The sequence below is a fragment of the Microcaecilia unicolor genome, chromosome 6 (genome assembly GCF_901765095.1).
Source record: "Microcaecilia unicolor chromosome 6, aMicUni1.1, whole genome shotgun sequence".
NCBI lineage: Eukaryota > Metazoa > Chordata > Amphibia > Gymnophiona > Siphonopidae > Microcaecilia > Microcaecilia unicolor.
The window spans coordinates 113,114,221-113,141,658 of record NC_044036.1 but is presented as its reverse complement, the minus strand read 5'-3'; the positions used below and the strand labels follow the sequence as shown (position 1 = coordinate 113,141,658).

Sequence of the window (27,438 nt, the reverse complement as noted above, 5' to 3'; positions counted from 1 at the left end):
AAGAACTTTGGACTTGTGCTGCAGTGCAGTAAGCTCCAAATGATCCATCTCTTTAATTAGAAAAACATGTTCCTTTTATTGAACTCTAAGTAACCATTCCTGCAAAAGAATGTTTTTAAAAGAATTCACAAACTTCTCCTTAAGCATCAATCACATATCCAGAAGAGTCTGTTTCCCAAACCCCCAGACAGTGAGGAATGGTGTATGGCTGAGTAGCTTCAGAGTACCTTTGTTCTCAAGATTGCTCATTTTAATCGCAAGTATGCAGGAAGAATTCAGCCACCCAGCGTTAATTAGTTCCAGCGCAACTCGCCATCACTTTGGTTTTGTTTTTTTTTAGTTCCACTGATGAAAAGAAGAAATATAATGACAAGTAATTAGAATGTTTCTGTAAACAAACGTCAAAAGAAGGGTGGCAGAGTGAAGAGAACAATGGCTCTAGACTTGTACCAGGGCTGAGTGCTACCATTTCCTCTTCCTGCCTCTCATCACTGCTCTGCAGCATCTCTAATGAACGCAAGAACAAAGCCATCTTGTTAACATTCTCTCATCTGAACTGTGTGTGAACCACAAACTTCCAGGCTGGGGTTACTCTGTTTTTTTCACTGGAATTTAAGAACATAACTCACAAAGGGGTCCTTTCACTAAGCCGCGTAAACGTCTACGCATGTCCAATGCGTGCCAAAATGGAGTTACCGCCCGACTACCATGTGGCTGTTGCGGTAATTTCATTTTTGGCTCGTGTCCACTACGCACATCTGAAAAATATTTTTTATTTTCTAGCGCGCATAACGGACACGTGCCAAGTGGCATTTGGCATGCGTAAGTCATTACCACCTGGTTACCGTGTGAGTCTTTACCGCTAGGTCAATGGCTGGTGGTAAGGTCTCAGACTCAAAATGGACACGCGGCAATTTTCATTTTGCCACACATCCATTTTCAGCAAAAAAAAAAAGGCTTTTTTATGGGAGGAAAATTTCAGATTTTCCCAGATGTTTCTAGGGCTGTGCAAGTAAGGTATAAGCAGTTAGAGGTAAGAACTCTGGCCTTGGATGCAACTTTTTTCCTGAACTTTTCCCTCAAAATATCTTGTCACTTTTTCTGATGCTAATTATGTATTTTTGAGCCACAACAGTCAGAAAGACTTCTGTTAGATAAGGAAGACAAATGATAGGTTTTTTGCTGGGAATATTGTTAGACTACCTTAATGTATCCAGTAAATATGGATATATTATTTTGATTTCCTGTTTTTCTTTTTTTCCTTTATGCATTCCTGTCTCACTCTAGATGCAGGTTTTCATTTTGCTGTATATTGAATGCTGGTTGTGTTTAATAAATCAACTTGAAATAAAAGAAACTGGCCGAACGACGGACAACAGCAGGGGTGTAGCCAGAAGTCCATTTTGGGGGGCTCCCAAAGGTAGACTGAGGGGGCTTGGTATTCTCTTCCCACCCTGCCACCACTGCAACAGTAAAATATTATCTTTGCTAGCAGGGATGCTAAGCCCTGCATGCTAAAGACATCTCCTGCCCCAGCATAACTAAGCATGCAAGGAGAGCCAGTATTAGTAGCCAAAGTGCACCTGCTGAATTAAGTGCTGCTCATTCAGCACAGGCGGGGCTCATATAGGAAACGTCTTCAGCTGGCAGGGCTTGGCCATAAAAGCAGAGGAAGTCTGAGCCAAAGGTGAGGTCCACAACCCCCCCCCCCCCCCCCCCCCCCCCCCCCCCCCCGTGGCTATGCTACTGCAACAGAGGGTAATAGAATTCACTCGACTCACAAAAGGTGAGTAGCAGTGTACTTCAGCGATCAGTCTATGAGCTGGTTTTGTTTAAAATCTTAGAGAGTGACATTATGGTGGGGTTAAAAGGAAAAGTTTGTTGTTTGCAGATGACACCAAGATCTGCCACAGAGTGGTCATTCTTGAAGGATTAGACAGAAAGGAAATAAAAAATGTTGAAGAATACCAAATGATTGGCAATTAAGATTCAGTAAATATTGAATATTTATTTATTTTTATTTGTTACATTTGTACCCCACGTTTTCCCACCTATTCACAGGCTCAATGTGGCTTACATGTTGCCAGACAGGTGTTGGTAGACTCCAGAGTAAACAGTTACAAATACTCCAGACTCAAACTGAAACAATATCAAAAATATTTATTAAGAAACCCACATCATTCCAACCACATCCATACTAGCCACTCATATATACAACTGTTTAGACACAATAATTTTTTTTTGTTTTTTACAGGAGCCTTATATTGGACAATCGTAATTTTTTGATAGCAGCATTTTGTTCAGCTATCTGGCCAAAGTCAATCCAGTCGCTTAACTCCAAAAGCGACAATAAATAACAACATCATCCCAGAAGGAATTTCTTTAAACAGTTATATTGATATTGACTTTCATACAGCACAAACTGAATCTGTTACATTCCAGATGGAGATATTCCATTTTAGTCATCATCTCTTTCCTAATAATTCCTGAGTAGAGAGGTGTGGTAGCCATGTTAGTCCACTTTTAAAGGTAATCAATAGAAGTAAAACAAAATAAAACATGGAAAAGAAAATAAGATGATACCTTTTTTATTGGACTAAACATTTGCTTATTTCCGATCTGACAAAGAAGGGCAACCTTCGAAAGCTAATCAAGAAATGTATTAAGTTATATCCAATAAAAAAGGTATCATCCTATTTTTCCATGTTTTATTTCTATTGATTACCTAATAATTCCTAGTATCATGTTTGGTTTTTTGGCCGCCGCTGCACACTGAGCAGATTTCAGTGTATTATCTACAATGACACCTAGATCATTTTCTTGAGTGCTGACCCCCAAGGTGAACCCTAGCATCAGCTAACTATGATTCGGATTATTCTTTCCAATGTGCATCACCTTGCATTTGTCCACAGTAAATTTCATCTGCCATTTGGATACCCAGTCTTCCAATTTCCTAAGGTCTTCCTGCAATATTTCAATGCCCACTCGTATTTTAACAACCTTGAATAGGTTTGTGTCATCTGCAAATTTAATCGCTTCACTCATCATTCCGATTTCCATATCACTTATAAATATGTTAAATAGTACCAGTCCCCGTATAGATCTCTGCGGAACCCCAATGTTCACTCTCCTCCATTGGGAGAAATTACCATTTAACCCTATCCTCTGTTTTCTGTCCAATAACCAGTTCCTAATCCACACCAGAACCTTGCCTTCTATCTCATGACTTTAATTTTCTCAGGAGTCTCTCATGAGGAACTTTATCAAACGCTTTATGAAAATCTAGATATACTACATCAACCGGCTCACCTTTATCCGCATGTTTATTCACACCTTCAAAGAAATGAAGCAAATTGTTGAGTCAAGGCTTCCCTTGGCTGAACCCATGCTGGCTCTGTCCCATTAAACTATGCTTATCTATGTGTTCCATAATTTTATTCTTTATAATAGTTTCCACTATTTTGCCCAGCATCGACATCAGGCTTATCGATCTGTGTGAATATGAGATGAGAACAAAAATGAGAGTGTGTGCGGGACAGTAAGAAGAGAGAGAGCGTGAGAGACAGGGACAGCAAGAAAAACAAGCAAGAACTGAAGGAGGAAGGAAGATCAAGACGATGTTTGTGGGATGGGGTAGAGAGGAGAGTTAAAATAGAAAGAGAAAGCTGGGTGAAGGATGGAGAAAGTGTGTGAAGAGAGGAGAGAGCAAGATGGGGGAGGGAGAACAAAGGTGGGGAATAGGCAGGAGTAACAAAAAGAGCTAAGGGGAAGGAAGAGGATCAGGGGTGGCAGAAAATGGAGAATATGAGGACCCTGGGCTAAGAAAGGGAAGGAATCCAAGGTGATAATGTAGGAGAAAGCGGTAGAGAAATAGTGAAAAAAAAGAACACTTAGGATAAGAAAAGAAGACATAAAGGATGAGGAGGAAGACAAAAAATGAAGGGGACAGAAAAGAGAGAAAAGAAAGTATTTGCTGTTGTGGAAAAGAGGTAAGGAAGGAAGAGAGAGAACTGAAGTAGAAAAGAAGAAAAGAAGGAAGCCTCTAGAAAGAGACTAGAAAGGGAAAAGAATTTGAAAAAGGCACTGAGCCAGAAAATCAAGCCATAAACATCAAAGGTTGGAAACTATTTTATTTCCTGAGAGAATATTAATTAATTAGAAAAATGTTCCCTGGTTGGAGCTGGGAGGGTGAAGAAAGAGACCCTCTTCCTGTCATCTCTGCTTCAGCCTCCCCAAATAAGCAAGTCACCATAATAAAACAGAAAACAGGTGGGTCACCAGAGAATTGCCTCCCTCTTTAATGTTTCTGTCCTGGTTATCTAAGATAAGAAAGCTTACTACAACAGAAGCTTTTTAGCTGCTTCCAAAACTCACATACAATCTCCAGCATTCTGACCTCTAAATGCAATTTGTTTCACTCCGCTGGAGCAGCAAACGAGAAAGTCCGGTTATGAGTTTCAGCAAGATGAAAAGCCTCACTGATGGAATCATCAGCTATCATCAGACTGAAGTGAGCACAAAGGCTTATACATTTTTCAAAGAGTACTACTAATGTACCATGATTCATCTCCACTGAATACAGTGCACCAGATCAAATAGTTTGAACTTAATACACAGTAGTAAAAGTAGCCAATGCAAAGCTGGTCATTCCAGTCATTACTCACACACCAGTGTATTCTGAGGTAGTGATGTGCAGTCTTTTGACGCAACATAGACCAATGTCATTTCCTGTTGTTTTCCTACAAAAACAACAATAAAAACCTGAAATTCCATTTCATTTTTTCTGTCATTAATAGCGCACACTGTTGCAAAGGTAATGCACTGTTTTTTTTAATAGTGAGCAATGTTTGCAAATAGAACTCATTATTTGCAAATACTGCTTACTATTGAAAAATAGAGTGGAGGGCGCAAATGAGTAGTCTGATGGTTGGAGCAGCAGGCTGGGAACAGGTTCAAGTCTCACAGCAGCCTCTTGTGGCCTTGGGTAAACTATTTGACTTTCTATTGCCTTGGGCTTACTGGGGACAATGATCTGCCGTGGAAATTATCACACCCATGGCAGCCCCCATAAGGGATTCACAGCTTAATGCTTGTGTGCAGGGGGAACTAACCTGAAATACATTAGGTTATTCAGGGGTTCTTGTACAAAGGCACGCTGAAAAATGGCTTGTGGTAGTGTAGGCGCGGGTTTTGGGTGCGTGCCAATCCATTTTTCAGCGCACCTGTAAAAAAGGCCTCTTTTTTTGCCGAAAATGGATGTGCGGCAAAATCAAAATTGCCGCACGTCCATTTTGGGTCTGAGACCTTGCCGCCAGCCATAGACCTAGTGATAAAGAATCTGGGCGGTAATGACCTACGTGGGTCAAATGCCACTTGGCGTGCGTCCGTTATGCGCATCTGAAAATAAAAAATATTTTTCAGATGCGCGTATCGGACACGCACCAAAAATGAAATTACCGCTAGAGCCACGCAGTAGTCGGGCGGTAACTCCATTTTGGCATGTGTTGGGTGCACGTAGACGCTTACGCAGCTTAGTAAAAGGGGCCCTCAGCTTCTTATTTTTATAAGCTACTTAAATCTATCAATTATAATAACTGGGTTAAAAAGTTGCTGGGAAAAAGATTTAAATTATACTTTCCAGGAGGGGGCGTGGAACGGATTCTGGTCCACTACTTTCTCTTCATCCAGATCTGCTACACTAACTCAGTCTATGTATTTTCTCACACATAGGGGCCCTTTTACTAAGCTGCGGTAAAAAGTGGTCTATGGTAGCTAAATATCCATACCCGAGCACAGTAACCATACTATCAATAAATTACCAAACAATAAGTCATACAAACATACTAAATCAAGCATAAAAACTCTCAAAAGACACATTCATTCAAATAAAATATATTTACTATATCCATGTCTCTGTGTGGCAGCCCTTCTCTGAATCTAAGTTATTGGTAGACCAAAAGCCAGTGTATAATAAACCAAAGTACCTGAGATTAAAGAGGTATCAAAGATTCCTCTGTCTCTATGGCCTCATGTATCTCAGCTATATGTGTATGACCAGAGACCATAACCTTGCTCTTACTTAAATTAATGGCTAGACTGTTGCTAAAAATCCACTCTTCAGTGACGATCAGATATTTTGACACATTCAAAAATGCCTTTGTTGGAGCGCAGTCAGCATTGTTTTAAAATATCAGTCTCGGTATTTAAATAAGGCCTGTTTTTAATCAACCCCTATGTACAATTACACTCTGTGGTAAGTAGGGTATATTCAGTATATATCCAGTCTAGTGATGACCACTGAACTGCACATAGTTGTGATACCAAGCCACTACCTTATAGCTAAATGGTGACATTTAGGACAGCCTTTATGCTTTGTAGATTACAGGCCCTATACAGTATAATTAGATGCTTCATTAAAGTATCGGTGACCCTGTTTGCCCTTCCCAATCAGCTTCAGTATTCAGTATTCAGCTGGAGTATTGTGTTCAGTTTTGGAGGCCGTATCTTGTTAAGGATGTAAAAAGAATTGAAGCGGTGCAAAGAAAAGCTACGAGAATGGTATGGGATTTGCATTACAAGATGTATGAGGAGAGACTTGCTGAACTAAACATGTATACTCTGGAGGAAAGGAGAAACAGGGGTGATATGATACAGACGTTCAAATATTTGAAAGGTATTAATCCGCAAACGAACCTTTTCTGGAGATGGGAAGGTGGTAGAACGAGAGGACATGAAATGAGATTGAAGGGGGGCAGACTCAAGAAAAATGTCAGGAAGTATTTTTTCACGGATAGAGTAGTGGATGCTTGGAATGCCCTCCCGCGGGAGGTGGTGGAAATGAAAACGGTAATGGAATTCAAACATGCGTGGGATAAGCATAAAGGAATCCTGTGCCGAAGGAATGGATCCTCAGGAGCTTAGTCAGGATCGGGAGGCGGGGCTGGTGGTTGGGAGGCAGGGATAGTGCTGGACAGACTTTACGGTCTGTGCCAGAGCCGGTGGTGGACAGCGGGACTGGTGGTTGGGAGGCGGGGATAGTGCTGGACAGATTTGTACAGTCTGTACCAGAGCCGGTGGTTGGGAGGCAGGGCTGATGGTTGGGAGGTGAGGATAGTGCTGGGCAGACTTATACGGTCTGTGCCAGAGCCGGTGGTTGGGAGGAGGGGCAGGTGGTTGGGAGGCGGGGATAGTGCTGGGCAGGCTTATACGGTCTGTGCCCTGAAGAGCACAGGTACAAATCAAAGTAGGGTATACACAAAAAGCAGCAAATATGAGTTATCTTGTTGGGCAGACTGGATGGACCTTGCAGGTCATCTACTATGTTACTATGTTCAGGTACCTGATGTAACTGTTGTCAGTCCATTAGAGGTCTCTTCTTTGGAGATCTGTACAAAATCTGCAGGAGGTATTGGGACAATGACCACCACATCAGGATAGCTCCTGTCCAATATGGAAGAGTCTTATCTTTCTATCCTACTTCTACAGGGCCAGTGGGGGGGGGTGACAAACAGAGTAATTGCCCTTGGCTTACAAGCCTGCCTCATGCTAAAGGAGTCATAGCCTATAGGCAAGTTTTAGGGCTCCTTCCCAAGTTTCTGCCCTAGGTCCCTGTATGCTTAACACCAGCTCTGCACTTCTAGATTAGATCCATTCAAACTCCTAGGAGAATTAGGCAGTGTATCTATTGATATCTCCTTTTCCCAGGAGGTCCTCATGGAGTTTGGCTAAAGCAATGTGAGTAATAATTTATTGCTGGGAACTGGATGAATTGCAGCCAAATTCTAAGGGCTGGGATTATCAGGAGATTAAAGGAACAAGAAGAGAGCACGCAATGAAGCTACTAATAGTAAATGTAAAACAAATCAGAGAAAATATTTCTTCACTCAATGTGTAATTAAACTCTGGAATTCACTGCCAGAGAATGTGTTAAAAGCAGTTAGCTTAGCAGGATTTAAAAAAGGTTTGGACAAGTTCCTACACGAAAAGTCCATAAGCCATTATTAAGATGGACTTGGGAAAATCTACTGCGTACAAAACCCCAACCTTGGCTGACTTCTAATATCCGCTACCTACGTTCCTGTACCCGCTCCGCCGAACGCCTCTGGCGGAAATCTCGGGCCCTTGCTGATTTCTTACACTTTAAGTTCATGCTGACCTCCTTCCAATCTGCTCTTTTACGTGCCAAACAGGATTATTATATCCAACTGACCAACTCTCTTGGCTCTAATCCTCGACTTCTCTTCACCACATTGAACTCTCTCCTCAAGGTGCCCCCTCCCCCAACTCCCCCTTCATTATCTCCTCAGACCCTTGCTGAATTCTTTCACAACAAGGTTCAAAAGATAAACCTTGCTTTCTCTACCTCACCAGCTCTCCCTCCACTAGTCCATTCCCCTCTCTCTCCTTCCCCTCATTCCCTTTCCTCCTTTCCTGAAGTTACTATTGAGGAAACTACACTTCTCCTTTCTTCCTCAAAATGTACCACCTGTTCCTCTGATCCCATTCCCACCCACCTTCTTAATGCCATCTCTCCTGCTCTTATTCCTTTTATCTGTCACATTCTCAACCTCTCACTTTCCACTGCGACTGTCCCTGCTGCCTTTAAACATGCTGTGGTCACACCTCTCCTTAAGAAGCCTTCACTTGACCCTACTTGTCCCTCTAATTACCGACCCATCTCCCTCCTTCCTTTTCTCTCCAAATTACTTGAGCGTGCTGTTCACCGCCGCTGCCTTGATTTTCTCTCCTCACATGCTATTCTTGACCCATTACAATCTGGTTTTCGCCCTCTCCACTCAACCGAAACTGCGCTTACTAAAGTCTCCAATGACCTATTACTGGCTAAATCCAGAGGTCAATATTCCATCCTCATTCTTCTTGATCTTTCTGCTGCTTTTGACATTGTCAATCACAGCATACTTCTCGATACCCTGTCCTCACTTGGATTCCAGGGCTCTGTCCTTTCCTGGTTCTCTTCCTACCTCTCCCTCCGCACCTTTAGTGTTCACTCTGGTGGATCCTCTTCTACTTCTATCCCTCTGCCTGTCGGCGTACCTCAGGGTTCTGTTCTTGGTCCCCTCCTCTTTTCTATCTACACTTCTTCCCTTGGTTCATTAATCTCATCCCATGGCTTTTCCTACCATCTCTATGCTGATGACTCCCAAATCTACCTTTCTACCCCTGATATCTCACCTTGCATCCAAACCAAAGTTTCAGCGTGCTTGTCTGACATTGCTGCCTGGATGTCTCAACGCCACCTGAAATTAAATATGACCAAAACCGAGCTTCTCATTTTCCCCCCCAAACCCACCTCCCCGCTCCCCCCGTTTTCTATTTCTGTTGATGGCTCTCTCATTCTCCCTGTCTCCTCAGCTTGAAACCTTGGGGTCATCTTTGACTCTTCTCTCTCCTTCTCTGCTCATATCCAGCAGACCACCAAGACCTGTCGTTTCTTTCTTTACAACATTCGTAAAATCCGCCCCTTTCTTTCCGAGCACTCTACCAAAACCCTCATCCACACCCTTGTCACCTCTCGTTTAGACTACTGCAATCTGCTTCTTGCTGGCCTCCCACTTAGTCACCTCTCCCCTCTCCAGTCGGTTCAAAACTCTGCTGCCCGTCTCATCTTCCGCCAGGGTCACTTTACTCATACTACCCCTCTCCTCAAGACCCTTCACTGGCTCCCTATCCGTTTTCGCATCCTGTTCAAACTTCTTCTACTAACCTATAAATGTATTCACTCTGCTGCTCCCCAGTATCTCTCCACACTCATCCTTCCCTACACCCCTTCCCGTGCACTCCACTCCATGGATAAATCCTTCTTATCTGTTCCCTTCTCCACTACTGCCAACTCCAGACTTCGCGCCTTCTGTCTCGCTGCACCCTACGCCTGGAATAAACTTCCTGAGCCCCTACGTCTTGCCCCATCCTTGGCCACCTTTAAATCTAGACTGAAAGCCCACCTCTTTAACATTGCTTTTGACTCGTAACCACTTGTAACCACTCGCCTCCACCTACCCTCCCTCTCTTCCTTCCCGTTCACATTAATTGATTTGATTTGCTTACTTTATTTATTTTTTGTCTATTAGATTGTAAGCTCCTTGAGCAGGGACTGTCTTTCTTCTATGTTTGTGCAGCGCTGCGTATGCCTTGTAGCGCTATAGAAATGCTAAATAGTAGTAGTAGTAGTAGTAAAATCTGTTTTACTCTTTTGGGATCTTGCCTGGTACTTGTGACTTTGATTGGCTACTGTGGAAACAGGATATGAGGGGGTCCTTTTACTAAGCGGAGGTAAGCACTAACCTGTTCTTACCATGTGGGGAAAATGCACTATTATGAGCATCCAGCGGTAGTGTTGGCATCTTTACATGCTTCTCACACGCTAAAAAATACTTTTTCTTTTTTAGCGCTGGGGCATGTTTGGGGGCAGAGAGTAGGCATGCCCAGCACTAGTGTGGCTACATTGCCACGTGCCTACCGTTTAGTGCATAGTTAGCATGTGAGCCCTTTCAACCTACTAAATAGATGTTGGTAAGGGCTCACATGCTAATGGCACACTAATTGGGAAATTAGCACATGACAATTGAGAAAACTAAAAATCAGCCATTTTACAACTGCTCTAAACATGGCCTCAGCACATAGGGAAACCCACGCACTAGTCATAGCGTAGGCGACCTTTTTGCACAGCTTAGTAAAAGGGCCCCCGGGTTTGATGGACCTTTGGCGTGTCCCAGTATGGCAATGCTTATGCTTTTATCTGCTTATGTTAAGAACTCCTCCACTCATGGAGGAACAGACTGAACCAGTTCTCCTGTAATTACCCCAAACTCTCCTGATAGTTCGAAGGCTGCATATTTTCAGATCACCCAGAAATGTATTCTGAGGATGTAATATTTTGAGGTTGCTTTTAATGTTTTGGAATATTAACAGAAGATAATTCACCATTATTCCTCAACATAAGTACTCCTTTGAAACCACAATCACCTGACTACAGCCAGCTATGATGATTTGGAATATGGCTAAAGAATTCTTAGAGTAAAATATCTGCTTTTACAAGAGGGGTTGTTGCCATTTTACAGAGGGGCTTGGCCAGCCCTATAGAGAGTCATTCATCCTCTGATTCACTACACCACCTGATTGATCATTGAGGGCCCTTTTGTGGAGGGGGAGGGGATACATTTAGAACAGGTGTCTAGTGAACAGTAATCATCTATTGTAAGCCTATTTTATAAAGGCACATAGGCCTAAAATCAGCCAAACTCATAGGTAAAATTTGGCAGGGTACATTTATACCAGCAGGGAGCAGGAGTAAATGTACACTGCTAATGTCCTCGTGTAAATGTGTGTTTTATAACCTATGGGACCCTTTTATAAAGCATTGGTAAGCCCAAAGCAGGCTTACCACATGCTAAATTGGAACTACCGCTGGCCCCAGCTACTGGCGGTAGTTACAGCTCGAGCATGCACCATTTCCGGCATGCCATTAAAAACATTTCTAGCGCGGCGCTAACCCAGTGGTAATCGGGCATCGCTGTGCACTGCCCGGTTACTGCCGGGTTACCACAGGAGCCCTTACTGCCACCTCAATGGGTTGTGGTAAGTGCTCCTCGCCTCATGGTCATGCAGTAAGAGTTATCTCACCACATGGTCATTTTTTGGGTGGCTTTTTACCTGCTGTGGCAAAAAGGGCCCTGATGCTCAGGAAAAATGGCCCCTGCCACTACCACAGGGTCCTTTTTCCCACAGCTTAGTAAAAGGACCCCTATATGCATACTCTACCCATGCTATGCCCAAACTCTTCCCTCAAACACATCTACAGTCAGGTCATGTACAAGTATATCCCTACTTACCATAGAGTGTACTTGTACATGGGGGCTGATTATATGAGTTCTTTTATGTGTAAAAAAATACTTTATAAAACTTCCTCCTGTTATGGACTTTGTCTCAGATAGGAGTTACATCAATAAAATCAGTGTATCGTCATCAAGAGTCATATTCATTGTGTTCCTTAAATCCTTTAATCAGTTTACTAGATACTGTATGAGGAAAATAAAGAGAAAAAAGTTATTTTGTGAAGCCGTGATGAAAACAAGGAAACGTAATTATAAAAGTTCCTGACATTGTGTTTGAGTATTTCAAAGACATTTAAAAGAAAACATCAGGATTTGTATCTGCCAGCTGGCATGTTCTTAATAACTTAGTGTTCGGAAATGCACTTTTGTCCCCCTCCTTCAGAATTAGCCACTTACACGTTTTCATGATGTAAGTCATTAGAGAGAGAAAACATGGTAAAGATTCTCTTGAACTGAGACAGGAAACCTTTACACTAGGCAACATCTGCGTGCTAAGACTCAGGAAACCATAAACCTTGATGGGAGAGAACATTCCTCCTCTCAGGGTAGCTCGCCAAAGGGGAATAAAATGGGCCATGCTGCAGATAACTCAAGTTAAGCTTTAGTTTAAAAAACCCTAATTGTCACTCGTTGCCCCCTGGTCCTGTGTCTTTCTTATTTTACATTTAGGATTATAAACTATGTCCCTATCTCAGAAGGGGGACCATTGCTTTGTGCCAGAAAGAGTCAGCCAAAGTAAAGGCACTGAAATATTAACTTGGTTACCTAAATAAAAAAGCTGATAGAACTCAGATAAATTTGAGCCTAAACCAAAAGACAGAAAAAATAAAAATAACTTAAAATGGTAGGTTTCTTTCTAGAGTGTCCTTACATTTCAGCATTTGTTTTTCACTATTATGCATAAACGAGCCTTGAACCTACAACTTTCACATGGGAACGCAGTCACCTTCCAGTAGGAGCTACATTGCTTCTTGAGCAATGCTTTGTTGTGTCTTATGATGCTGGTAGTCTGTTTCCTGAGTGGTCCAATAATAACTTGTTCAGGGCAGGCTTGAGCATTTCTGACACACCTGTAGGCTTGTTTCCTGTTGCTGCCATATTGTTTTTGTCCAGTTGTGCCCAAATAAAATTACAAAAAGAAAATGTAACAAAACAAAATGCTTGAAAATGACACACAAAACCATAGAAAATGAATTTTTTGGCCTCTCATCCCTAGTAAATAACTGTGACCTGTTCCAACTCCCTCCTGATTTTATAAACCCCTAGCATATCACCTCTCAGTCATCTCTTCTTTAAACTGAAAAGCCCTAACTTGTTTAAGCTTTCTTGATTAAGATCACCTATTTATCATTGCGCTGCACCATCTATATTGTTTTTCAGATGGGATGACCACAACTGTACACAATTCTAAAATAATACATTTACTGACTAGATAGATACGATTTCATGAGACTGAGTAAGCCTGGGTTTAATAAAAAGCAAGTCTATAGGGCCATTTTACTAAAGCTTAGTGTGTGCTAATTCCATAAGCAAGTGTTAAAAGCTAAGGGGTCCTTTTACCAAGCTGCGGGAAAAAGGAGCCTGCGCTAGAGGCGGGGGCTGTTTTTCCTGCACGCCAGGGCCTTTTTTACCACAGCGGGTAAAGGGCCCCCAGACACACATGGCCATGCAGCAAGGGAGCCGTTACCGCAACCTATTGAGGTGGTGATAAGGGCTCCAGCGCTAACCCGGCAGTAATGCTGCTCGATTACCACCAGGTTACCGCCGTGCAAGCCATTTCTGGGGGGGTTTCTTTCCCCCCCCCCCCCAGAAATGGTGTACGCTTGGGGGTGGGACTACCGCTGGCGACCGTGTTGGGCTGGTGGTAGTCCCAGAAGAGCACGCGGTAAGCCCGTGTTGGGCTTACCGCCGATCTGTAAAAGGGCTCCTAAGAAACCTATAACTATAAAATGGGCTTCTTAGCATTTTCCTCCTCATTCTATTAAAGTTGCCAAAAATTGTGTGCACAAATTTGGACATGTGCCCAATTTGCTTGTGAAATTCAATTGAATAATGAGCTAAGTAGTGCCAATAATTGGCTTTTTAACTAGCAATTATTGGCACGAATTAGATTTAGGGGGTCCTTTACTAAGATACGCTAGCATTTTTACCTTCTGCTAAAAAATCAGCTGGCGCTAAACACTGAGATGCCCAAAATGGATTTGCGCACGCAGCTTAATTAGTTAAAAAGCCAATCAGTGCAGAGAATTTCCAATTAACAAGCAATTACTGACAATAATTGGCATTAATTAAAATTTACACACAAAACTGTCTAAGCATATTCTGTAACATGATGTGCGTAAATTTTAAGTCACATAGTTGAAAAGGGAGCATGGCCATGGGCGTGGAATGGGTGGGTCATGGGCATTTCTAAAATCCATGCACGTTGTTATAGAATACACCCAGTCTGTGCCTAATTTAGGCGTTGCCATTTATACCGAGTTTTACGTGGCATAACCGCCCGCAACTAAATTGTCATGCAGACAGGCGCTCAGCGTACTCTATAAACCATGAGGAATTTTAGGCATATTCTACAAAGTAGGCCTAAAGTTAGGAATTATTAGGAAAAGAATAAAGAATAAAACAGAGAATGTTATAATGTCTTTGCATTATATTTGAGGTGAGACCACACCTCAAATATTGTGTGCAATTCTGGTCACAGCATCTCAAAAAAGATGCAGCAGGATTAGAAAAGGTACAGAGAAGGGTGGCGAAAATAATAAACGGGATGCAATGACTTTTATAGAAGGAAAGGAGTGTAGGGATCTTCATCTTAGAGAAGAGATGGCTGAGGGGAGATATGAGAGAGGTCTATAAAATCATTTGTACAGTGGAATCGGTAACCGTGAATTGCTTGTTTACTCTTTCCAAAAGTACAAGAACTGGGGAGCACACAATGAATTTACTCAATAGTCAGGGGCGACCCAAGACAATCTGCCGCACCGGCTCCTCCACCGCCACCCCCCCCCCCCTTCCTTCTCCAACCCCCTTCCCTGAAATTACCTTTTCTTGTTTTTCAAAGGAAGATGGTGGCAGTGACTCCCATGGGCTGCTGTCCTGCCAGTTCAGCTCCTTCTTTCTATTACAGGCGGCCCAATTTCCTGTTTCCCATGTTGCTCCTGCCGCCAGTGGCTCTGTGTTTTAAATGGCAGCTTCGTAAGAGTGCCCTGGGAGGTCGCTGCCACCATTTTGGGAATAGCATAAGCAGGAGATTCTGCAGCCCTGCTATGTGTCTGATTGGCACAGCCTCCTCCTAAGTAATTTGCCACTAAGAGGGGTCATTGTGTTCATGCCATACTCCTCTGATGCTTTTGTCCAAGTGGGTTATCTGTTTAAAATTATGCACGTAATCAGTGGAGCTCTGCACGACGTCTGAACCCTGAGGATGCAGGCATAACTGTTAAACAGATTGCATGACTTCTATTGCAGGCATTTATATGCCAAAACACGTCTCCGTGTCAAGTCTTTTGATACTTCAATGAACATTGTGTCCTTTCATTTATACCTAGAAGCCTCATATTGGGTTGTAATGGAAGGCCAATTCTCCAGTCCTGATTTTTTTTCTGATGTGTCTAACTAATGCCCAGCATGATGGTCCCAGGCAGTATAAACAGCGCAGCTTGTGAGTTTGATTATAAGCTGTGCTATTCATATACTGCAAGAGATACTGCAAGTCGGTTGGTCACTCCCACGGGAAATTAAGGTGCAGTAAAAGCCCAACTTTTAACATATCTTAATAACAGTTCCAGTTACAATAAAACTTTACATCTTATCCTACGACATCTTAATTTCTTCAGAATTCTCTAATGAGAAACTTTACGAAATGCTTTCTCAAGAAACAGAACTATTTAGAATGCAAAGTACATAAACATCAACAAACAATCTCTCTTCATCAAAATATTTTCTTTGGAAAGGAGGAAAAGACCTCAGATATCCCAAGCTTATCAAAATCGACCACTCTTTAAGGATTCCACGGTCAAAAACCTTCATACATTTTCTTTATTATAACTCTCAATGTTTAAATTGTTTAAAAATTTAATTATTTTTTTAACATCCTTAAAAAAAGTATGGAACATTTTTAAAAAACCAATAGCACTTATCTTAAAGCTCAATGGAGCTGTCATTTCACCCTGCGTGCTCTGTTTTCATTCTTACAGTAAGACTTTCCACATATTATTCTATGGCATCTTAATTTCTTCAGGATTCTCTAACAAGAGACGTTATCAAATGCTTTCTCAAGGAACAAAATGGCTCACTCTTACGTAGACTTCCCTTGGCCCCATGTTAGCTATGATCCTTTAGGGCATGTCTATCAAGATCTTCAGTCATTTTGCTTTTGAAAATAGCCTCTATCGTGTTGTCTGTGGTTTTCCAGATCTGGGGTCCTGCACACAGAATAGGCAGCATTTTGAGAATTCTAATATGGAGAATCCGGATTTCAATTTTCTGCCTAAAAGCCTAAATTTGGCCTCCAAAACTTCCCTCTTGCATTTTTTCTAAGTGAATGATGGTTTTGTACCTTGACAATGAATTGCTAGGTGGAATGTAAATCTAATAAATGAAATAAGAGATAAATGTACCCAACACCCCATCTAAGAGATGCATGAGATCCATTATGTCTGCACCAGGCAGGCATGTAACCAAGCAGTCCTCAGGATCACCAGCCACCCTTCTATCTACATTCCTAATACTCAAGGGGTAGATATTCAAATCAATTTAAATGGACAAAAATGGCTTCTGGCCATTTAAATCACTGATCCAGGACTAAACTGGTATTTAAACTGACAGTGCGGCTGAAAATGTCTGGTTAGCTCCAAAGCAGAAACCAGCTATTTTGTGGGTTTTACTAAGGCAGAGTCATTACTTACGGCCCTGTTACAGGCAAATAGCCTTTTTAGCACATGCTAAAACATTAGTGCGTGCTAACCATATAGATGCCCAAAATATTCTTATGGGCATCTACATGGTTGGCATGCACTAAAAATGATAGTGTGCCTTTGTTCGAAAAGGCATACCACAATGATCCATCCTAAATACCAGACAACAAAACCCATACCAGAACGGGACAAAACCGAACTCTCGACACTGGATTGCTTAACTGTTTTTTGGCACTAATGAACTTTATCGTTATACCACTCTATTTCTCATGCCAGAAATGAACTCGCTACACTTGATTGCTTAATCTACTCTGTCACTTAAGAACCATTTTGTATTTCTCAATCCGGAAATGGCAATCGCCATTACGGCATTATGTAAGCCACATTGAGCCTGCAAATAGGTGGGGAAATGTGGGATACAAATGCAACAAATAAATAAATAAATAAACAGGGCCTTAGCCAGTTAAGTGTTGATATTCAGCACTCAGCTGCATAGTGAGGGGATGGGATTTGATATATCACCTTTCTGTGGTTACAATCAGTTTACATGTTATATACAGGTACTTATTTTGTACCTGGAGCCATGGAAGGTTAAGTGACTTGCTCAGAATCACAAGGAGCTGCAGTGGGAATTGAAGCCAGTTCCCTAGTTTTCAGGCCACTGCACTAACCTTTAGGCCACTGTAGGTTGGCATAAAGCACAGTCCTATCTTTATGTGGTTCACTTTAAATAGAAGGAAGTCCACCACAAATAAGTTATAACAGCACTAAAAAGTGTTCACAGGCAATACAGTAGGAAGAATGACTTCAGGAGGCAGCTTGAGCGAACGCTAAGCATTAACAGTAACAGCTGGACAGAATCCCCTGAAGAAGACTAGGAGGGGGCATAATCGAACGTCGTCAGCGAAATAGGTCGCCGGCAATCTATTGTGGTGGCAGCGCAACAGCTGGCCAGAACCGTATTTTCGAAAAAGATGGCCGGCCATCTTTTTTTCGATAATACGGTTTAGCCCGCCCAAATGCCAGAGTTCGCCGGATTTGAGATCGCCGGTTTTGTTTTTCAGTGATAATGGAAAAAATGGCGGCCATCTCAAACCCAGCGAAATCCAAGGCATTTGGTCATGGGAGGAGCCAGCATTTGTAGTGCACTGGTTCCCCTGACATGCCAGGACACCAACCAGGCACCCTAGGGGGCAATTCTAAAAATTAAAAAAATATATACAAATAGCTCCCAGGTCCATAGCTCCCTTACCTTGGGTGCTGAGTCCCCCAAATCCCCCCAAAACCCACTCCCCACAACTCTACACCATTACCATAGCCCTTATGGGCGAAGGGGGGCACCTACATGTGGGTACAGTGGGTTTTGAGGGGGTTTGGAGGGCTCAACACTTACCACCACAAGTGTAACAGGTAGGGGGGATGGGCCTGGGTCCACCTGCCTGAAGTCCACTGCAACCAACAAAAACTGTTCCAGGGACCTGCATACTTCTGTCAGGGAGCTGGGTATGACATTTGAGGCTGGCATAGAGGCTGGCAAAAAAGTGTTTTATTTTTATTTTTTTAGTGTGGGAGGGGGTTGGTGACCACTGGGGGAGTAGGGGAGGTCATTCCCCATTCCCTCCGGTGGTCATCTAGTCAATTGGGGCACCTTTTTGAGGCTTGGTTGTGAAAATTAAAGGACCAAGTAAACCCGGCGAAATACTGCTTAACACCGCTTTTATTTTTTCCATTATCCGCGAAAGCCGGCCATCTGGTAGCCATGCCCATGCCCACCCATTTCCCGCCTTCGCTTCGCCGCCAACACGCCCCCTTACACTTTCGCCGGCGCGGCAATGGTGTCAAAAACGCGGCTTTTGATTATACCGATTCCGCTGCTTTTGCAAAATCGCTGGCCATCTCCCGATTTATGTCGGAAGATGGCCGGCGATCACTTTCGAAAATAAGCCTGTAAGTGAAACAGGTGCCTATTGGGATCCAGCACGTTATACACAAGGCAGCTAAGTGTCACTGAAATGTATTTGCTGCTTTCAATTGAAGTTTTTGCAATCATAAAGATCATAAATTATTTGTGGGCCTGAAAAGGTTGTTGAAAGATTGTAAGAATTAAATGAAAATATAAAAATAAGAAAAATTAAATTTAAAAAATGCAGTTAAGAGGTTTCCAAGTTAACCAGCATGATTAAAGTCATGGTGGCTGGTGAAAATGGAGGTTTTTCAGACCAATGATTGAGTCATCGCTAAAAACAGTTATTTATTGTCCACGTTTCAGTTCGTGGTGAGAAAAACTCTGCAATTTCTGAGGTCTTTTCCTCCCGCTCTATGTTGCCTGTGAACATTTTTTAGTGCTGTTAAAACTTACTTGCAATGGACTTCCTTCCACTGTTTGAGTTTCAGTATTTGTTTTGATATTTGTGGAAAATTATTTGTGCCTATTTTGGGATTAAGAGTTCACTTAGGTGCTCCATACTTAACCAGCTATGTTTTCACTGCCTGAATATACTCACCTTTTGATGCTGCTTTTAACTCCTAACCCTTATTCACTTGTTCAGAACCCTTATTATATCATCCTCTCTTTAATATTCCCTTATCTCTTGTTTGTCCATCTAATTAGATTTTAAGCTCTGTCGAGCAGGGACTGTCTCTTCATGTTCAAGTGTACAGTGCTGCATACGTCTAGTAGCGCTATAGAAATGATAAGCAGTAGTAAATTCAGTGCTGGAGAACGGATATGACCTAGCATTGGATTTTCAGGGATAATTCCAGTGGCAGTCAGCAAAGTTCTGAGCACCAGCAGCTGAATATCTACCCTGAAATTACTAACCACAGCAGCAATTCCCACCCCTGGGCAATGTGAATATTACCAGCATTTTCTGCAGGTAAAAATGTGTAGAGGCTTTCCTGGGGAAAGGTTAGGGTAAGGACTGCCACAGTATGTAGAATTTTGTATTTCCAAAACAACATGTGTTGTTTTTGCTGACCTTTGCAGTAATGCGGACAATGTAAGTTTGCTTTCACAGTGTCAGCCTGAGAAAGAAGGGTGATGCACTCCTGTGCCCTACAGCACTTATTTGTATACCAAGATACATCATACGTGAGCTGTGTTGTTCCATTACATGCTCCCAGATTCATTCTCATGCTGTGCTCTTATGTTATTTTTTCTCCTCCCCCCACCCCCCACCCCCCGCAGTGCCAAGGAGATTAAGATCAAGCTAGGCACCCTTCTCCAGAAGCCCGAGAATGCCATCGACTTGATCATCCCATATCCGGAAAAACCCGAAAAGCCAATCAAGGTCCAGAAGTAAGTCATGAACCTTTATATTCTGCTGAACTATATTTCTTTACTTTGCGAAAACTTGAATTATGCTGATCCAACAACAAACATTCCCTCAGTGAAAACTACACATAATAATACCACAACATAAACCAGACATGTCTCCTTGCTGGACTGGGTCTGCAAGGTATGATTTTCTTCCTCCCTTCTCCTTTTCTGGCCTATATTCATTGTAGTTCATTTCCTTTCTTGAGCAGTTGGAATTAGGTTACTGTAAACCAGTCAGAAGCAGGGCAACCGATAGACAGAGCCAGGCCCGGGCAGGGTCTCCCCTGCCCTGACCCGCCCCCCTGCCCCAGGGTTCTACGCTGACACCAAGCTGCCCAATATTTATCCTATGGTAGGCAGCAATTTTTTAAACCCTGACTGCTACAGGTGTTTCTAGGCCCTGATATACAGCGGCAGACCCCAAATAGCTATCTGGGCAAATGGGCACATCTTTTTCTTCGACCTCACTTGTATGAATAACTATTTGGCACCAATTCTGAATATTGGCGGTACATAGATAAATTCTGGTTCTGCCCTTGCTCCACCTACGAAGTGTTGGTACTATCTGGATACTCCTGGTTAAGTGCCGCTAAATATCTGACCAAGAATCATTTAGTGGAAATTAACCAGGTAGGAGTCACTTTACCTGGTTAACTCATGCTGAATATTGACCCCAGTCGATTTATTAAATTCATTGATGACCTAGAAAAACTAGTAAAGATCACACAATATTATCCAAGATTGCCATTACACAGACTGGCTGTGAGGACCTACAGGAGAACCCTGTCAGACTGGGAATCTGGGCGTCTAAACAGCAGGTGGAATTTAGGACAAGACAAATGCAAAGAGACGCACATAGAGGAAAAAAATCCAAACAGTGGGCACAGTGCTAGGTTTCCATACTAAGAGTTAGCTTCCAGCTAAAGGATCTCTATACCAGTCAGCAACACTTAACTGTTGCTGCAAAATACTGACCCATGAATAAATAAAACCAAAGGCAGAGGAATTTGAGTAACTTAATCCTGCCTGGACAAACAAAACTTATCATGGACAGATCATTTTCTAATAAAACTTTTTATAAAGTGCTACCTAAAACAGATGGGCCCAAACAAATTTTGGAAGAAAATTTGAAACGTGAGAAATCTGACTACTGAGATTTTCCTGAAGGCCTTGTCCTACCCCCATATGGGTGAAAAGTAGACCACAGAGTGAAACAGGTTGATATCTGGAATGCACAATTGGCAACGGTCGTAGAAAAAAAATGGCGGCGGGGGGGGGGGGTCGGCAGTGATAGGGGGGTCGGTGGCACCGGGGGGGGGGCTAAAATGTGCCCCCTCACCTCAGGCTCTGGACCCCCTCTCCTGCCGAAGTCTGGCTACGCCCCTGCTATGGGATCCAATTACTAAGGTGTGCTGAAAAATGGCCTACGGTAGTGTAGACATGTCTTTTGGGCGCATGCAGAATTATTTCTCAGCGCATCCTCAAAAAATGCCCTTTTTAAATTTTTGCCAAAAATGGACGTGCGGCAAAATGAAAATTGCTACACATCCATTTTGGGTCTGAGACCTTACCACCAGCCATTGATCTAAAGGTAAAGTCTCACGTGGTAACTGGGCGGTAATGACCTATGCGCATCAAATGCCACTTGGCGGACGTCTGATATGTGCATCCGAAAATAAAAATTATTTTTCAGATGCGCTTATCAGATGCACGCCAAAAATGAAATGACCACAACAGCCACGTGGTAGCCTGCCGGTAACTCCATTTTGGCACACATTGGGTGCGCGTAGACACTTACGCGGCTTAGTAAAAGGGCCCCTATGTTATTTGAATGTTCACCTATTAAAGTGTTTCATTTGTATAATGATGGCATTATGAGCTTCATATCTATTTATATGAATGTTCTTCCGTGCTGCTTATTATGGTATTATTGTTTTACTATTATTTTTTGGATTTTGTTCACACTGTTTTCAGTAGTTGCTCAAGGTGAGTTACATCCCTGGAGGACTCACAGCCTAATTTTTGTGGCAGTGGAGAATTAAATTGCTTGTCCAGGATCACAAGGAGTAGCAGTAAAAACGTAAAACAAAGGGATTTGTTCTCTGTGCAGTGCCTAAATGGAACAGATCTACTTGATATTCACGCTGAAGGTATCAGTGGATTGGTTGTGATGTCCATATATTTATGCTATCTCAAGTACATAAGTATTGCCATACTGGGACAGATCGAAGGTCCATCAAGCTCAGCATCCTGTTTCCAACAGTGGACAATCCAGGTCACAAGTACCTGGCAAGATCCCCAAACAGTACTATATATTTTATGTTGTCTATTCTAGAAATAAGCAGTGGATTTTCCCCAAGTCCATTTTAATAATGGTCTATGGACTTTTCCTTTAGGAAGCCATCCAAACCTTTTTTAAACCCTGCTAAGCTAACTGCTTTTGATATATTCTCTGGCAACAAATTTCAGAATTTAATTACATGTTGAGTGAAGAAAGATTTTCTCTAATTCCATTTGCATTTACTACTTTCTAGCTTCATTTTGTGCCCCTAGTCCTAGTATTTTTGGAAAAAGTAAACAAGTGATTTACGTCTACCTGTTCCACTCCACTCATTATTTTATAGACCTCTATCATACCTCCCTTCAGACGTCTTTTCTCCAAGCTGAAGAGCCCTAGCCGCTTTAGTCTTTCCTCATAGGGAAGTCATCCCATCCCTTTTATCATTTTCATTGCCCTTCTCTGTACCTTTTATAATTCCACTATATCTTTTTTGAGATGCGGTGACCAGAATTGAACATAATATTCGAGGTGTGGTTGCACCATGGAGCGATACAAGGGCATTATAACATCCTCATTTTTGTTTTTCATTCCTTTCCTAATAATACCTAACATTCTATTTGCTTTCTTAGCCGCCACCACATAGTGTAAAAGTGTAAAGTATATATGCCTTAGACTACCTTTGTTCATTTTCTATACTTGCCAGAATGTCTCTTTTCCAGGTGGCAGTAAGTATGCCTGCTAAAAAATCCATTGAGTTGCACAAGGCTGATTTAAGTAGGCTAATATTTATTTTATACACATAAAAGGCTCAAGAGTCTGGCTGTATCCACATCATGCCCAAACACAGAGCAAGGTTTAAGGAGATTGTCAGCATTCAGGTGAGCAGCCTGATTTATAGATCTGGGGTAAAAGTGGGCCCAATTGCATACATCTCTCTCTGGAAGGAGAATCATTTATCTGATTTCCAGAGTTGGAGCTGCAGTGCAGCTGTTCAGTGTAGCAAGGCTGCCTGGCTGTGCATCCCTCAAGCTCTGCAGATGTTTATTCAGACACCGCAAGCCATGATCTGCTCTCATTATTGACTATGAACTTCACTGAACAAGGCCTTAAAAGCAAATTCTGTTTTATGTTATTGAATGGTACTGTGACTCCTGGACAAAATCACAAAGAGGTTTTCAGCCAGCAAAGCCCAACTTCAGCATGATTAAATAGGTTTCTGTTTAATGCTTTACTTCACCTTTCATTTTCGTGATGGTGAAATACAAATAACATAATCAGATGCATGAAGAAGCTGTAATTAATTATGCAAAAAATGTGTATGGAATAAAAACACTTCAGAACAAGACCAGTCATAGAAACTCCCTGAATCTGAAATGTCATGTAACTGATCATGATAGGTCATAAAATCCTCCACTATTAACGGGGCAATTCTATATCCTAGGCGCACCTAGGTGTGTGTAAATGGTAGCATAGCACCCAAGTGCTATTATGCCATTACCTGCTTAACTTACTTAGCACATATCTGCAAGGAGGGCGTACAAAGCAGTGGACCATGGGTGATGCATAGGCGGGACTTCCACTTATGCACATAACTGCAAGTGCTTAAATGTTAGGCATGTTAATGCCTGGTTACGCTAGTATTCTATAAGGGAAGTTAGGTGCCTACTTTCCTTTATACACCAACCTTCTACCACGCACACTCGGAATACACCCTGTTCTGCCCCCCTCATTTGTTTACAACACAATAAGCGGGGTAAGCACGGCAGGGGGAGAGGCCAATATTCAGGGGGCACCAGTGGCTGCTCCCGCTTACCTAATGTGTCAAACCTGCATCACAGCACCATTGGCATAGGAGCGTGTGCTGTGCTCCACCAAAATCATCTTCTGCAAGACCGCAGCTGCTTCTTTTCCAACCTAGTTGAAGCAGGAAGTAGTTCATCTTTCTAACGCTGTACCAGCAGCAGCCATATGAAATGGGAGGCAGACAGAGCAGTGGCAGCAGAGACATAGAGGGGCATAATCGAAAAGGACGCCCAGGTTTTGCTGAGGACGTCCTTGCAAAACGTCCCAGAGAAAGGGTTATCAAAAAAGACATTTAGGTCGTCCCTAGACTTGATCGTTTCTGATTTTCGGCGATAATGGAAACTAAGGATGCCCATCTCAGAAATGACCAAATGCAAGCCCTTTGGTCATGGGAGGAGCCAGCATTCATAGTGCACTGGTCACCCTGGCATGCCAAGACACCAACCGGGTACCCTAGGGGGCACTGCAGTGAACTTCAGAAATTGCTCCCAGGTACATAGCTCCCTTACTGTGTGTGCTGAGCCCCCCAACCCCCCCCCAAAACCCACTACCCACAACTGTACACCACTACCATAGCCCTTACGGGTGAAGGGGGGCAACTAGATGTGGGTACAGTGGGTTTCTAGTGGGTTTTGGAGAGCTCACATTTACCACCACAAGTGTAACAGGTAGGGGGGGGATGGGCCTGGGTCCGCCTGCCTGAAGTGCACTGCACCCACTAAAACTGCTCCAGGGACCTGCATACTGCTGCGATGGACCTGAGTATGACATTTGAGGCTGGCATAGAGGCTGGCACAAAATATTTTTAAAGTTGTTTTTTGAGGGTGGGTTAGTGACCACTGGGGAAGTGAGGGGAGGTGATCCCTGATTCTCTCTGGTGGTCATCTGGTCAGTTCAGATACCTTTTTGTGCCTTGGTCGTAAGAAAAACAGGACCAGGTAAAGTCGTCCAAATGCTCATCAGGGACGCCCTTTTTATTTCCATTATGGGTCAAGGACACCCATGTGTTAGGCACACCCAAGTCCCGCCTTCGCTACGCCTCTGACACGCCCCCATGAACTTTGGTCATCCCCGCGATGGAAAGCAGTTGGGGACGCCCAAAATTGGCTTTCGATTTTGCCGATTTGGGTGACCTGGTGAGAAGGACGCCCATCTTCCAATTTGTGTCGAAATATGGGTGTCCTTCTCTTTCAAAAATAAGCCTGATTGCCATCGCTATGCAGAAAATTTTGAACTGCAGGGTAGGTGGGAGAAGGGGGCAGAAAAGGGGATGTCTAGAAAAAGTGGGCTGGACTGGGGGCTGAAAGGGAGGATGGCTGGAAGAAAGGGCTGGGTTTGGATCTGGGGCTGAAAGGGGGGCAGATGGGAGAAGGAGCTAGGGGCTGAAAAGGGGAGAGCTGGAGCAAGGGGCTGAAAAGGGGGGGCAAGTGAGAGAAGGGAACTAAAACTGGGGGGGCTGAAACAGGGGAGCAAGTGAGAGAAGGGGACTAGAGCTGGGTGATGAAAAGGATGAGCAAGTGGGAGAAGGAGGCTAGAGCTGGGGGCTGAAAAGGGAGGACAGGTTAAAGAAGGATGCTGGAGCTGGATCTGGGGGCTGAAAAGGGGGGCAGGTTAGAGAAGGGGGCTGGACCTGGAGTTGGATGCTTAAAGGGGGGGACAAAGAGAAGGGGGCTGAAAAGAAGGAGCCATGTGGGAGAACGAGCCTGGACTAGGCTGGGCTGGGGGCTGGAAAAGGGGGCAGGTGGTTGAAGGAGCTGAAATTGGATCCATGGACTAAAAAGAGGGACAGGTGGGCGAAGGGGGCTGGGGATAGGAAAAAAGGGATAATGCTGGCAGATGGTAGGGGTAAAAGACATGCCTGAAGATGGAAGCAGATTCAAGAAGGGGCTGATGCTGGGGTGGGGAGGAAGTGGAGCTTGGCTATCAGATTTGGGTTAGGAATGGGGGTGGGAGAAGGGATCTCATGAATGAACAAAGGGGGCTGGGGTATAAAAAGGGCAGATGGAATATAAGGGTTAAGGGTTGATGTAGGGGCTGGGAGAAGGAAGAAGAGGACACATACTTTGTGGGATAGGGAGAGAAGCAAGGGTATAAACAAAGGAAGGTGATGATGGAAGGGTAGAGGGATGGGTACTGGAGTTGGAAGAAAGATAGGGTAAATGAATATTAGAGAAGGAGATAGGTGGATGGATGCTAGAGAAAGGGAGAAAGTAAAATGGGAAATGAAGCATAAGCAAAAGTTGATGGGGAGAGGGTTATGAAGAGGGTGAGGGACAAATGAAAGGGTCAGATCTTTGAAGGAGGTGAGAAAGGGTAGAAATAGGGAAGGTAAAAGGGGAAATGGGAGTCTGAATAAGGGTACAAGACATAAAGGGATGATGCCAAAAAAATTGGCACGAAAAAGCGCTATTCTATAAGCCACGCTTAAAGTTAGACTTGGTTTATAGAATAGCACTTACATCTGGGAATCACACCTAACTTTAGGCATGGCCATTTGCACCAAATGAAATGTGGTACAAGTGTACGCACCTAAATTAGGAGCATAACCTCCTTATTCTAGAACTACATGCATAATTTTTAGGAATGCTCCCGTTCCACCCATGACCCTCCCATTTTTGCACCCCCTTTATAAACATGCTTACATTTACACATATATATTTCAATTAAATATATTCAAGTAAATCATATGTGCGCCTAAATGTTTAGCAATTTTTATAGAATTCATGGGGAAGAGACTGGAGCTGGAGAGGGGATGAGTGACAGGGAAGGAGCTGGGGTTGGTGAGGGATGAGAGGCAGAGACAGATAAGCTGGGGAGACAATGAATAGAGAGAGTGGAAACGTAAGACCAGAAGGTAGGGGAAAGAAAAGAGTCGATTGGTGGTAGAATAAGACTCAGGTGAGAATGGGAGAACTAGGGAGGTAAGTGCAGGAAGCAGCTGAATGACAGAGATCTAGGAAAGAAGGGGGATTAAAATCTAGCTTCATGTAGGTAAAAAATATAATGCATGTGAGAGAAATGAGGAAACAGAAGAATCAGAGTCAGAGTTAGACAGACAGTGAAAAGTAGAAAATGGAAATTAGATCCTGGAAAAGGACTTAGGAGAAAACCAACAAGAGGATGTAGTAAGAAGAGTCTAGGACCAAAGAAAGTGGGAAAAAGCAAAATAGACAGCAAAGGTACAAAAAAAATTGCGAGAAATGAGATGTCAGCTTTGAAACTGTGGATATCTTGTATTTCATTCTTACAAGAAGAAACATCTTCCTG

The 27,438-nt window shown here is 43.0% G+C and overlaps 1 protein-coding gene across 1 annotated transcript in view; it reads left to right on the top strand.

Annotated features, from left to right (window-relative positions):
- RGS5 (regulator of G protein signaling 5) overlaps positions 1–27,438 on the top strand; it is an 81,541-nt gene that overhangs the window by 25,466 nt on the left and 28,637 nt on the right. The window contains exon 2 of the mRNA XM_030207344.1: positions 19,956–20,066. Within this exon, the coding sequence (XP_030063204.1) occupies positions 19,956–20,066 (111 nt within the window). The remainder of the gene's footprint in view (positions 1–19,955; positions 20,067–27,438) is intronic.